The sequence below is a fragment of the Dendrobates tinctorius genome, unplaced genomic scaffold, assembly GCF_039654945.1.
Source record: "Dendrobates tinctorius isolate UK_male_01 unplaced genomic scaffold, ASM3965494v1 ptg000233l, whole genome shotgun sequence".
Classification (NCBI taxonomy): Eukaryota; Metazoa; Chordata; class Amphibia; order Anura; family Dendrobatidae; genus Dendrobates; species Dendrobates tinctorius.
Window position 1 is genome coordinate 4523838 of NW_027361900.1, and position 13811 is coordinate 4537648.

At 43.0% G+C, this 13811-nt stretch overlaps 1 protein-coding gene and 1 pseudogene across 1 annotated transcript in view; both read right to left on the reverse strand.

Annotated features, from left to right (window-relative positions):
* Positions 1-13811, reverse strand: part of LOC141060282 (uncharacterized) — a 76127-nt gene that overhangs the window by 49177 nt on the left and 13139 nt on the right. Inside the window, exons 2-5 of the mRNA XM_073556499.1 lie at positions 8603-8752; positions 8294-8473; positions 8088-8211; positions 7932-8004 (exon numbers count right to left, since the gene is read on the reverse strand). Coding sequence (XP_073412600.1) covers positions 7932-8004; positions 8088-8211; positions 8294-8473; positions 8603-8752 — 527 coding nt within the window. The remainder of the gene's footprint in view (positions 1-7931; positions 8005-8087; positions 8212-8293; positions 8474-8602; positions 8753-13811) is intronic.
* On the reverse strand, positions 1229-7185 carry LOC141060248 (uncharacterized; annotated as a pseudogene).

The window sequence follows — 13811 nt, forward strand, 5'->3', positions numbered from 1 at the left end:
ATTTGTAGACAGCTATTAAGTCTCCTCTCAGTCTTCTCTTTTGCAAACTAAACATTCCCAAATCCTGCAACCTTTCCTCATAAGACAGGTTTTGCAGACCGGTCACCATTCTGGTCGCTCTTTTCTGAACTTGCTCCAGTTTGTTGATGTCTGTTTTAAAATGTGGTGCCCAAAACTGGACACAATATTCCAGATGAGGTCTGACCAAAGAGGAGTAGAGGGCAATAATGACTTCACGTGATCTAGACTGTATGCTTCTGTTAATACATCCTAGAATTGCATTTGCCTTTTTTGCTGCTGCATCACACTGTAGACTCATATTCAGTCTGTGATCTATTAGTATACCCAAGTCTTTTTCACATGTGCTGTTGCTTAGCCCTATTCCTCCCATTCTGTATACGCTTTTTTCATTTTTATTGCCCAGATGTAGTACTTTGCATTTCTCCCTGTTAAAAACCATTCTGTTAGTTGCTGCCCACTTCTCCAGTTTATTTATATCTTTTTGAATCCTCTCTCTCTCTTCTCTAGTATTAGCTATCCCTCCTAGCTTTGTGTCATCAGCAAATTTAATCAGTTTACCCTCAATTCCTTCATCTAAATCGTTGATAAAGATGTTAAACAATACAGGGCCCAGGACAGAGCCCTGTGGTACCCCACTTGAGACATTCTTCCAACTGGATGTGCAGCCACTTACAACCACCAAGGTAAAAGGCCAGTTGATCCGAGGATCACAACCTGGCTTCTCCAAACGTATCCATGGTTCAACGATAGTCAATGGAGCAGATCTGTATTCTTCCAACCGAGGCTGAAAACCCCTAGGTTGTTTCCTACCGAATGATAGATCTGAGTCCCTCGTGATGTAAAAACTATACGAAGTATATAGTTTTAAGTCTGGGGTCTGCCGATATGTGGCTAGTTTTCTGTTTCAGATAACATGATTTTAAATTTTTTTTTGTCCAGTCTCGCTTGAATATACGTCAATGTTAAATAGTCACCTGATGACGCCTTTGGTGAGGACAATGAAAGCAGTAGAAATAAGAGGCTTGGAGAGTGAGTGTGTTTACATCACCTCATCCTATATACTGAATTGTGGGGTATATGTTTTTTTTCTATTAGTCACCTTCTGACTAACATTCAGGGGGTGAATTAAGGGTATAGTTTTCCATTTGGAATTAATAAAGTTTAGTTTTATCCTTTTTTCAGCAAACATGAGGAATGACAAGAGACAACCCATTTAAGAAAATTTAATTTTGGTTAAAACTATTCCAACATTATGAACATAAAAAAGGCTTCTCCCCTATGTGACGTTTCTGATGTTTATTAACAGCTGATTTCCAAGTAAAATATTGACTACATTAAGAAAATGAAAAAGGCTTCTCCCCTGTGTAACTGCTCTGATGTCTAACAAGAAGCGCTTTCCATTCAAAATATTTCCCACATTCTGAACAGGAAAAAGGCTTCTCCCCTGTGTAAGTTCTCTGTTGAGGTGGCTCAGTGTTAGTCCCTGGGTTCAACTCCTATCAAGGACAACATCTGCAAGGAGTTTGTATGTTCTCCCCATGTTTGCTTGGGTTTCGTCCCACATTCCAAAGACATACTGTTAGGGAATTTAATTTGTGAGCCCCATTGGGGACAGTGATGATAATGTGTGCAAACTGTAAAGGGCTGCGGAATAGGTTAGCGCTATATAAAAAGAAAGATTATTATTAGTAGTAAGATTCCATTTCTATTAATACATTTCCCACATTATGAACAGGAAAAATGGCTTCTCTGATGTGATCAAGATTTATTTTCCATTAAACATAAAGGAAGTTTCTCCCCTCTGTGAGTTATTTGGTGTGGAACAAGACTCCCTTTCTGGTTAAAAATTGTTCAACATTCTGAACATGAAAAAGGCTTCTCCCCTGGTGAGTTCTCTGGTGCCTAACACAATCTGATTTAGTGCAAAAACATTTCCCACATTCTGAACATGAAAAAGGCTTCTCCCCTGTGTGAGTTTTATGGTGATTAACCAAATCTGATTTCTGGTTAAAACATTTCCCACATTCTGAACAGGAAAAAGGCTTCTCCCTTGCGTGAGTTCTCTGGTGTCTAACAAAATGTGATTTAAGTGCAAAACATTTCCCACATTCTGAACAGGAAAAAGGCTTCTCCCCTGTGTGAGTTCTATGGTGATTAACCAAATCTGATTTCTGGATAAAACATTTCCCACATTCTGAACAGGAAAAAGGCTTCTCCCCTGTGTGAGTTCTATGGTGAGTAATCAGATCTGATTTCTGGTTAAAACATTTCCCACATTCTGAACAGGAAAAAGGCTTCTCCCCTGTGTGAGTTCTCTGGTGTCTAACAAAATGTGATTTAAGTGCAAAACATTTCCCACATTCTGAACAGGAAAAAAGCTTCTCCCCTGTGTGAGTTCTATGGTGATTAACCAAATCTGATTTCTGGATAAAACATTTCCCACATTCTGAACAGGAAAAAGGCTTCTCCCCTGTGTGAGTTCTATGGTGATTAATCAGATCTGATTTCCGGTTAAAACATTTTCCACATTCTGAACAGGAAAAAGGCTTCTCCCCTGTGTGAGTTCTCTGATGAGTAACAAAATGTGATTTCTGTATAAAACATTTCCCACATTCTGAACAGGAAAAAGGCTTCTCCCCTGTGTGAGTTCTATGGTGATTAACCAAATCTGATTTCAGCGTAAAACATTTCCCACATTCTGAACAGGAAAAAGGCTTCTCCCCTGTGTGAGTTCTATGGTGATTAACCAAATTTGATTTCAGTGTAAAACATTTCCCACATTCTGAACAGGAAAAAGGCTTCTCCCCTGTGTGAGTTCTATGGTGATTAACCAAATCTGATTTCCATGTAAAACATTTCCCACATTCTGAACATGAGAATGACTTTTTTGCTTTAGGAGCGGTTTGTTTTTTAATGCCTCTTTTGTGACATTGCTTTCCCTTATTACTCAGTAATGAATCAGAATATGGGACCTGTTTCATAGGATCAGATGACAGATCTTTGCTGTGAATGGATGATGATATATCTGGAGTAACAGCATTCACTTCAGTTGTATCTTGTAGGAGCTCAAGATCATCAGATTTAAAAATTGAAGATGTCAACTGTCCCTCTGATCTCCTGGTACAGTCATCTGCTAAGATAAAAAACAATTATTTATTAATAAAATATCCTTTAGTTTCATATTTTTGAACATTTCTACTTAAACTGTCCATAAAAATGGCAAGCTATGTAAAAAAACTTTAATTATTTACCAAGACAATGACTGTTCACAGTCTAATAGAAAACCTTGTTGGATGAACCAGTAGTGTGTGGTGTTCAACTGTTTGTATTCGATAATTGGGAGGCAGAATGAACAAAGAAACGAATCAATGTTATGTAGACGAAAATAATACCAATTCTCATCTCACAAAAAACAAGTCCCCACTCAGGTCCATCATCTGTCAATGGGAAAAACAGAGGTTCCCACACTATTAGTGGCTCAAAGGCTGTTGAAAAGCAACAAGGTTTCTATAAACCAATCCAGAAAAATCCGCTCTCACTTCGGAGTCTTGCAGTGTGCGCAAACAACATCTAGGATCCCTGTAATTAGCAATATTATAGTGAGAAGAATCCACTTAATTTGCAGTGTGTGTCTCCTGGAGCACAATCTGGGCACTATGTTCTGGGTAAGAAAATGACAAATGTGTAATTTTCACTCCAACATCCACTGCATGTTAATTTCCGGAAAGTTGCTGTAGAGTCAAAATATTCACTCCTCCTACACACGTGGTCAAAATTGTTGGTACCCGTTGTTTAATGAAACCCACAATGGTCACAGAAATAACTTTAATCTGATAAAAGTAATAATTAAAAAATCTATGAAAATGAACAACTGAAAGTCAGACATTGCTTTTCAGCCATGCTTCCACAGAATTTAAAATAAATAAAACTCATGAAATAGGCCTGGACAGAAATGATGGTACCCTTAACTAAAATATTTTATTGCACAACCCTTGGAGGCAATTGTTGAAATAAAATGATTCCTGTAGCTGTCAATGAGACTTCTGCACCTCTCGACAGGTATTTTGGCCCACTCTTCAAGAGCAACTACTTCAGTTGTCTCGTGTTTGAAGGTTGCCTTTTCCAGATGGCATGTTCCAGCTCTTTCCAAAGATGCTCATTAGGATTTAGGTCAGGGCTCATAGAAGGCCACTTCAGAATAGTCCAATATTTTCCTCTTAGCCATTCTTGCATGTTTTTAGCTGTGTATTGTGTGTCATTATCCTGTATGACCTGCGACTGAGACCAAGCTATCTGACATTGGGCAGCACATTTCTCTCTAGAATCCCTTGATAGTCTTGAGATTTCATTGTACGATGGAGATTCTAGACACCCTGTGCCAGATGCAGCAAAGCAGCCCCATAACATAACAGAGCCTCCTCTATGTTTCACAGTAGGGACAGTGTTCTTTTTGTGATATGCTTCATTTTTCCATCTGAGAACATAGAGCTGACGTGCCTTGCCAGAAAGTTCCATTTTTGTCTCATCTGTCCATAGGACATTCTCCCAGAGGCTTTGTAGCTTGTCAACATGTAGTTTAGCAAATTCCAGTCTGATTTTTTTTCAACAATGGTGTCCTCCTTGGTCGTCTCCCATGAAGTCCACTTTGGCTCATACAACGACGGATGGTGTGATCTGACACTGATGTTCCTTGAGCTTCAAGTTCACCTTTAATTTGTTTACAAGTTTTTCTGGGCTCTTTTGTTACCATTCATATTATCTGTCTCTTTGATTTGTCATCAATTTTCCTCCTGCGGCCACGTCCAGGGAGGTTGGGTACAGTCCTATGGATATTACATTTCTGAATAATATGTGCAACTTTAGTCACAGAAACATGAAGCTGCTTGGAGATTGTCTTATAACTTTTACCTGTAACATGTTTGTCTATAATTTTCCTTCTAATCTCCTGAGACATCTCTTTCCTTCGCTTCCTCTCGTCCATGTTGAGTGTGATACACACCATGTCACCACACAGCACAGTGAGTATCTGTAGCCTCTATACAGGCCACTCACTGATTCCAGGATTGTAGACACCTGTGATGATAATTAGTGGACACACTGCGATTTACACGTTCTGTGGAAGCATGGCTGAAAAGCAATGTCTGACTTTCATTTGTTCATTTTCATAGATTTTTTTATTTATTATTACTTTTGTCAGATTCAAGTTATTTCTGTGACCATTGTGGGTTTTTCTGTCATTAAACGAGGGGTACCAACAATTTTGACCCCGTGTGTAGAGATTATAACCATCAGTGAATTAATTTATAAAATGGAATCACTTTATGGGGATTTCTACTATTCTGGTTTTCTGTCATTTAGTTATATTAGGGCTTCTGCATATGGTGTGTCCAATCTCATCTGGGATCTGTTCCTGCTGTCCAGCTGGAGTAATCTGCTCCCTACTTCAGCCAATTGGAAAGTACCACACCCTACTAAAGCGCAAAGCACATGGCCGGAATCTGCCAGATACAGCGCTGTTCTCCTCTGGTTCAGTCCTCTGTGCTCAGCTTGCGGCTTGTGTATTTGTTTCCTGCTGTGACCATGGCCCGTTTACTGACTACTCTTGTGTCTTCTGATTCTGTCCTTCTAGTTCTGACCCAGCTACCTGACTATTCTTCTCGCCATCTAACACCACAGAATAGCAGGTAACACCATGGTCCAAGCCTAGGGGTCCCAGTGTAAGTCCAGATTCCATGGAATGGTGTTAAAGGGCGATGAGCAAGGCAATCCTTGGGATATGGAAAGCAGAGAAGATAGAGCCAAGCATGTTCATGGTGGACATCTTTTGAGCTGCCAGGTGACCATGAACAGTGCTCCCAATACATTGTGTCTGCAAACTATTCCAGCTAGATCTGCATTCAAATAGCTAAATGGCGCTCCTTCCCTTCTGAACACTGCCATGTGCCCAGACAGTAGTGTACAATCGTATATAGGGTATAGTGCGAAACTGGAAAATAATTTGTAAGATCCATTTGTTTTCTATTATCCTTTGTGAATAATTTATCACCACATAAAGTGACACATGTCAGATATTAATAATGGGGCCTGATTAGGAACACAAAACTGGCTGCAGGAAGAGGTTAAATCAGAGGATTTTGGACACTACTGTAATCAAACACTGTGACTATAGACAATAACATCTACTGAAATGATCAAACTCCACAGTCTCCATCAGTAATAAATGAGCAGCTAGTGGTGAAACCTCTCTGGGGTAATTAGAGTATGGGGCTCGGTGACGTCACAATCTAAACTATCGTAAGGTCCAATATTTTCTGTCAGATGAGATTCATGGAGAAATATTACACATTTATAGAGAACTGTGTATAATAGTGCAGAGCTGAGATGTCTTAAAGGAACCTGTCAGCAGGATTGTGCACAGTAACCTACAGACACTGTCAGGTCGGTGCCGTTGTACTGATTACATCGATACCTGGTGATGAAATCCGTCTTGTGGTTGTTGTGTAATCTGTATTTGTAGTTTTCAGTTAATGATATTCTCGTGCTCTGGGGCGGGGCTGTGGGCGGGGCTTTATGTGGTGCTCTGATTCCATATTCCTCTGTATTGGCTTATGACAGGTCGCTGATCCCTCACTGACCCGCCCCCCATTATTACATAATGCATATAATAGCATTGATATTATTGCTGATTATGCCTATAATATTGTGGCTATTGTGAGGCTTAGAAAAAAAATTACATCCAGCAAAATGTCATCAGCGGCGCCAGCGCAGTAGCCTCAATCTCTTACTTATAGATGCTACTGCGCAGGCGCCACCATCGCCGGTGACATTTTGCTGGATGTAATACAGATGAATATGTAATCAGAGCACCACATAAAGCACATAATACCTTTCTTCAAGTGATTTTCTATCTTGTCAGCACATTCTACGTACGCTGTCATTTGGCTTTATAGTTACAGATCTGGGCAGGTAACGGTCAGCGTCTCCTAATGTGAAGGAGAGAATGGCTACTGAAATCAATTATTAAACCTTATATAAGTCAGTTCAGATATGGTGTACCAAGATGGCGTCTGTGTCTTCAGACAACACCCTGGAAGGAATCCTTGGAATGCAGAAGCTGAGATACTGGATACCATATATGGAAGTGAAGGTGAATGGACCTATCATAGACTGACAGTGGTTACTCAGGAGATTATGTGACGTGCATTTCCTGTCTCTCTGTCTTGAGAATAAACTTCAGTTGTGTGCAAGCCTTTGCTGAGAAAGGAGTAGACATCTAACTCTGTGTTCGGTGTGACTCTTTAAGCGCACACTTGGCCTATATTGGGTCAGTACAAGCAATCATATAGATCTTGCTTTAAGGGATCACCCTCACACTAATCCCAGGGGGAAGGTGGATCCTCCAGATTGTAAGTTCTATAGAAAAGGGCTTTCACTGCCCAAAGTCATTTGAACATTTTTGGTTGGAGGAGAATGTTGTGGTCTAGAGGCAAAATGGTGATCATGGTAATACGGCCGGACTACACCACCGATAAAGCAGCCACAGCCGGTGACTGAGAGGAATCTGTGACTTCTCTGCATTCAGTGGTTACTACTCACCTGGGTAGTCATATGTGGGAATCTCCTCTTTACACCACTCATCATCTCTCACATATGTCTCTGTAGTATTAATATGGGTCAGATCTTCACCCTGAAACAAATATTGTAAAAGTCACCGACAGATGGAGAAGTCCCATCTATGATCAGCTCTAATCCTGCCATCTCCACCGTTTTCATTACACAAGTATAAAACATATAATACTGGTGGATAAAACAAGACTGAGCACAAGACCTTCACAGCCGTCTACACATCATAGGGGAGATCTCCTGACACCTTCTCTCCATCTACCTGATGATCCTGAGGAGCACTGGGATCTTCTTGGTTACAGTCCTGTGGAAGAAGAGGACGGGGACATCTCTCTGGTGTTGTCCTCTTACTGGATAGATCTGGAGGAAACACATGCAGGGACTGAATTCATTCTCTACATACAGATAATTATAGGCCGTGTGTATTTAGTCCTGTCTATTACCTGGAGATGTGAGGGGCTGGGGAACCTCCATTATGACGTTCTTGTACAGATCTCTGTGTCCTTCTAAATGCTCCCACTCCTCCATGGAGAGATAGACAGCGACATCCTGACACCTTATAGGAACCTGACACATACAATGATACCGTCATCCCCCGATCCCTTCATAGTGTTACTGTATAATGTCCCAGCATTCCCAGCAGTGTCACCTCTCCAGTCAGCAGCTCAATCATCTTGTAGATGAGTTCTAGGATCTTCTGGTCATTGATGTCCTCATGGATCAGGGGGTGAGGTGGAGGCACTGTGATTGGGCTCAGGGGTCTGCCACATCCCTCAGATACAGGGTCCTGACAGCGATCACTAGAGGTCTTCTTCACCACTGTGTAATCCTGGTTATGGAGAGACACATTAATAAATCTCACTACAGACATTCCCAGAGTCCTCACCTCTCCAGTTCTGTCCATCTGTTATTCCCATAGATAAGAATGATGTAATGTGACGTCATCAGAATCTCTCACCTCTCCAGTGAGATGGAAGAGGATCTCTAGGGTGAGGTGTAACATCCTCTCCGCCATCTTGTCTCTGTCCATATCCATCCTTGATGGGTAAATCAGGAAAATTTTCTTTTGTAGAAGATCTTCACTGAGAGGATCCGATATTGTAGAGACCTGAATGAGAAGAAGATGATCCGATGTAACATCATAAGAATCCTGAGTAATAATACAATTACTGGAGATAATAAGGGAAACATATGAGGAGATTTATTATCTTACAGGGTTTAGTTTTCTTCCCTGACATCTACTAATAAAACCTATATATTTAGGCCACAGACAACAAGCAGTTTCCTCCTCGGAGTCGGCAGCTGAACACGTTCCTCATAGACTCATCTTCCATAACGCTAATTCTCGTCTCATTACCGACACTGGAATCGGCATTAGCAATACTGCAGGAGATATTCATTACACGTGACATGAGAAATAACTCCTTCATGATGAGGACGACATCTTCATCTCCTACTACGGCTCTAGAGACAGATGTGGCCAGAGTCGGTCACTGCCTCCATCCCCACCGGCCGTCTATATGAAGGTTTCCCGTCTTCCCCGCACTGGAATCTTCTATCACATTAGATCTCAGCTCTGAGTCACACAGAAGTTTGAGGCTTTGAGAAAAGATTTTTAGTTTCCACAAACACAACGGACAGAAATGATCTGATCCCAAAGTCTCCATGTACAGTGATTTATGGGGTTTATTTCTGGCCTTAGGCTTTCCCATATTACAGGAAAAACTCCAGAAAAAGCCGATATTAAAATGTTTCCAGAGAAAAATTGGCTCCAACAATTCTTGTAAGAAGAAAAAAAATATGCAAAAAGCAGAAGACACATTTTATAAATTTTAACATGTTAAACATTTATTAAAAAGAAATTAATCTTTTTGGTCCCCAGAACATAGATGTACACCGCAGGGACGGCACAGATGAGGCTGCAACAAAAACCCTGACAGTTTTACCACTTGCTGCTGTGAAAAGCAAACATGGCATCTAAGAAGGTGTGACAGAGTTTGGCTGAATGCCCCCCGCCTCCAAGTACTCGATAGTATGGGGCGGCCTAGTTACTCCGATACTTACATGCCTAATAATGGGGTCTGGGCTGCAATGTATGAAGGTCTATTAGGCCGGGCCAGAGGCAGCGTCCAATAAGTTACCTTATAACGCCCCCATACACATTAGACTAAAGTTCCATGAAAGCACTGATTTCGGGGAGTTTGGCCGACCATACAATGTATTTGGGGGCCTCCCGACAGATGATGTCAGGGCAGAGTAGGATCTGGCATCCTGAATTTCAGAGGATAATCCGTTTGTTCTTCCTGTAGATAATCCTCCTCTAGAGGAGTCTGGAGGCGACTCTCTCATACAGACCACAGGAAAGCTGGAATATTTGTGTATATGGGGGAGTCAGGAGAGATCGCCGTCTGCCAAATGACCGATCAGCCAACTCTGATCTCATGTGTATGGGGCCGTTAGTATTACACTGACAGGCAGTGATGATACACGGCACTACAGTAGTACAGGGCATCACCGGAGCCATCAGAGGCTTGTATGTTGTATGATCGCACTGATCAGAGGGGTTTAAAAAAGGTTTAAAGTGGAAAAATATCACAGTTTCAGCAACAAGAAATATCCATCACTATATGGAAAGCAGAGTCACTGCACAATGTTAGTTACATCACGTCCATAACTACTTTATTATACTCTATTATCCTGTACACAGTGGAGTAGATAGAAATCACAGATCCCACAGCAATAGCTGGAATTGGACCCTCCAACGTAAAGAAAAAAAAATCTCTCTATCTATATACACTGCTCAAAAAAATAAAGGGAACACTTAAACAACAGAATATAACTCAAAGTAAATCAAACTTCTGTGACATCAAACTGTCCACTTAGGAAGCAACACTGATTGACAATCAATTTCACATGCTGTTGTGCAAATGGAATAGAGAACAGATGGAAATTATTGGCAATTATCAAGACACCCTCAATAAAGGAGTGGTTCTGCAGGTGTGGACCACAGACCACATCTCAGTACCAATGCTTCTGGCTGATGTTTTGGTCACTTTTGAATGTTGGTTGTGCTTTCATACTCATGGTAACATGAGACGGACTCTACAACCCACACAAGTGGCTCAGGTAGTGCAGCTCATCCAGGATGGCACATCAATGCAAGCTGTGGCAAGAAAGTTTGCTGTGTCTGTCAGCGTAGTGTCCAGAGGCTGGAGGCACTACCAGGAGACAGGCCAGTACACCAGGAGATGTGGAGGGAGCCGTATGAGGGCATCAACCCAGCAGCAGGACCGCTACCTCCACCTTTAAGCAAGGAGGAACAGGAGGAACACTGCCAGAGCCCTGCAAAATGATCTCCAGCAGGCCACAAATGTGCATGTGTCTGCACAAACAGTTAGAAACTGACTCCATGAGGATGGTCTGAGGGCCCGACGTCCACAGATGGGGGTTGTGCTCACAGCCCAACACCGTACACGACGCTTGGCATTTGTCACAGAACACCGGGATTGGCAAATTCTCCACTGGCGCCCTGTGTTCTTCACAGATGGAAGCAGGTTCACACTGAGCACATGTGACAGACGTGACAGAGTCTGGAGACGCCGTGGAGAGCGATCTGCTGCCTGCAACACCCTTCAGCATGACCGGTTTGGCAGTGGTCAGTAATGGTGTGGGGTGGCATTTCTTTGGAGGGTCACACGATGTTGGGCTGTGAGCACAACCCCCATGGAGACACAATTGTGCCTTTACCTGGAGATAAATTCCCAGTGGGGGCAATTTCCAAAATGCAATAACTTAAGTGGGAAATTCAGCTCTTTTCACACTTAAGGGATCTGTATATGGAGTCTACAAACTACAGTGGGGAAATAAGGATTTGTTACGCTGCCAATTTTGGGGCTAAAGTCACATTTTTGTGAGGAAATAAAGTACAATTGTCATTTTTTCCTTCCACATTGCTTAAATTCCTGTCACACTGTCCGAATTCAGATATTGTCCTGTCAGAAAGGAGAATACAGGGAGCGAAAGGGTTAATAGGACTCACAGGAGGAACCGGCCCAGAAAGCAGAAGATCCAGGAGTGTCCGCCACATATATGACTGCTCTGTGCACAGGACCTGTGATGAGGTCACAGGAGGGGAGGAGTCAGGGGTCACATGATCAGGGGCCTCAGTGTGTGCAGGACTCAGTGTGCTGGAGCGCTCCCGATAATCAGCTGCGTGTGTCGCGCTGTGTGATAGTCACAGCACCTGCATGGAGGGCGACACATGCAGCTGATTATCGGGAGCGCTCCAGGGATCCGGGGTCCCGATGCAGCTATTCGGTAAGCGATATTAGCCAATAACAACTTCTCCAACGATATTCGCTCATCTCTAGTAATAACAGCTCAAAGGAATTCACCGAACTTTTCATTAAGTTTAATAGTAAGACCCTATTAAATATTGAGCACCAGCGAGATGAAGCATTGACAGCGGCATGTAAAAGTGTGGGCGCCCCTGGTCAAAATGACTGTTATTGTGAGCAGTAGTAAGATGAAGATGAAAAGATCTCTAAAAGGCCGAACCTCTAAGATCACACATGGCCTTTGTATATTAGGCAAAAATAATAATACAAAAAAATATATATAGACTTTTTTACAATTTCATAATTGCAAAAAGGAAAAAGGGGCGATACAAAACTTTGGGCACCTTTAGAGATTTGTGCACTGAGATAATTTTGATCAAGATTTCACACCTTAATTAGCTTGTTAGGGTTATGGTGAGATCACATGGTGACCAGGAGCTACAGTCTGAGGAAAGGGCTAAAAAGCCTTCACTAGACCCCTGTACAGCTGTATAATGAGGCCCAGGCTTTATAGTGAAGGGACAGGAGTGAGGGACTGTTCCCAGGAGCTACAGTCTGAGGAAAGGGCTAAAAAGCCTTCACTAGACCCCTGTACAGCTGTATAATGAGGCCCAGGCTTTATAGTGAAGGGACAGGAGTGAGGGCCTGTGCCCAGGAGCTACAGTCTGAGGAAAGGGCTAAAAAGCCTTCACTAGACCCCTGTACAGCTGTATAATGAGGCCCAGGCTTTATAGTGAAGGGACAGGAGTGAGGGCCTGATCCCAGGAGCTACAGTCTGAGGAAAGGGCTAAAAAGCCTTCACTAGACCCCTGTACAGCTGTATAATGAGGCTCAGGCTTTATAGTGAAGGGACAGGAGTGAGGACCTGTGCCCAGGAGCTACAGTCTGAGGAAAGGGCTAAAAAGCCTTCACTAGACCCCTGTACAGCTGTATAATGAGGCCCAGGCTTTATAGTGAAGGGACAGGAGTGAGTGCCTGATCCCAGGAGCTACAGACTGAGGAAAGGGCTAAAAAGCCTTCACTAGACCCCTGTACAGGTGTATAATGAGGCCCAGGCTTTATAGTGAAGGGACAGGAGTGAGGGCCTGTGCCCAGGAGCTACAGTCTGAGGAAAGGGCTAAAAAGCCTTCACTAGACCCCTGTACAGCTGTATAATGAGGCCCAGGCTTTATAGTGAAGGGACAGGAGTGAGGACCTGTGCCCAGGAGATACAGTCTGAGGAAAGGGCTGAAAAGCCTTCACTAGACCCCTGTACAGCTGTATAATGAGGCCCAGGCTTTATAGTGAAGGGACAGGAGTGAGGGCCTGTGCCCAGGAGCTACAGTCTGAGGAAAGGGCTAAAAAGCCTTCACTAGACCCCTGTACAGCTGTATAATGAGGCCCAGGCTTTATAGTGAAGGGACAGGAGTGAGGGCCTGTGCCCAGGAGCTACAGTCTGAGGAAAGGGCTGAAAAGCCTTCACTAGACCCCTGTACAGCTGTATAATGAGGCCCAGGCTCTATAGTGAAGGGACAGGAGTGAGGGCCTGATCCCAGGAGCTACAGTCTGAGGAAAGGGCTAAAAAGCCTTCACTAGACCCCTGTACAGCTGTATAATGAGGCCCAGGCTTTATAGTGAAGGGACAGGAGTGAGTGCCTGATCCCAGGAGCTACAGACTGAGGAAAGGGCTAAAAAGCCTTCACTAGACCCCTGTACAGGTGTATAATGAGGCCCAGGCTTTATAGTGAAGGGACAGGAGTGAGGGCCTGTGCCCAGGAGCTACAGTCTGAGGAAAGGGCTAAAAAGCCTTCACTAGACCCCTGTACAGCTGTATAATGAGGCCCAGGCTTT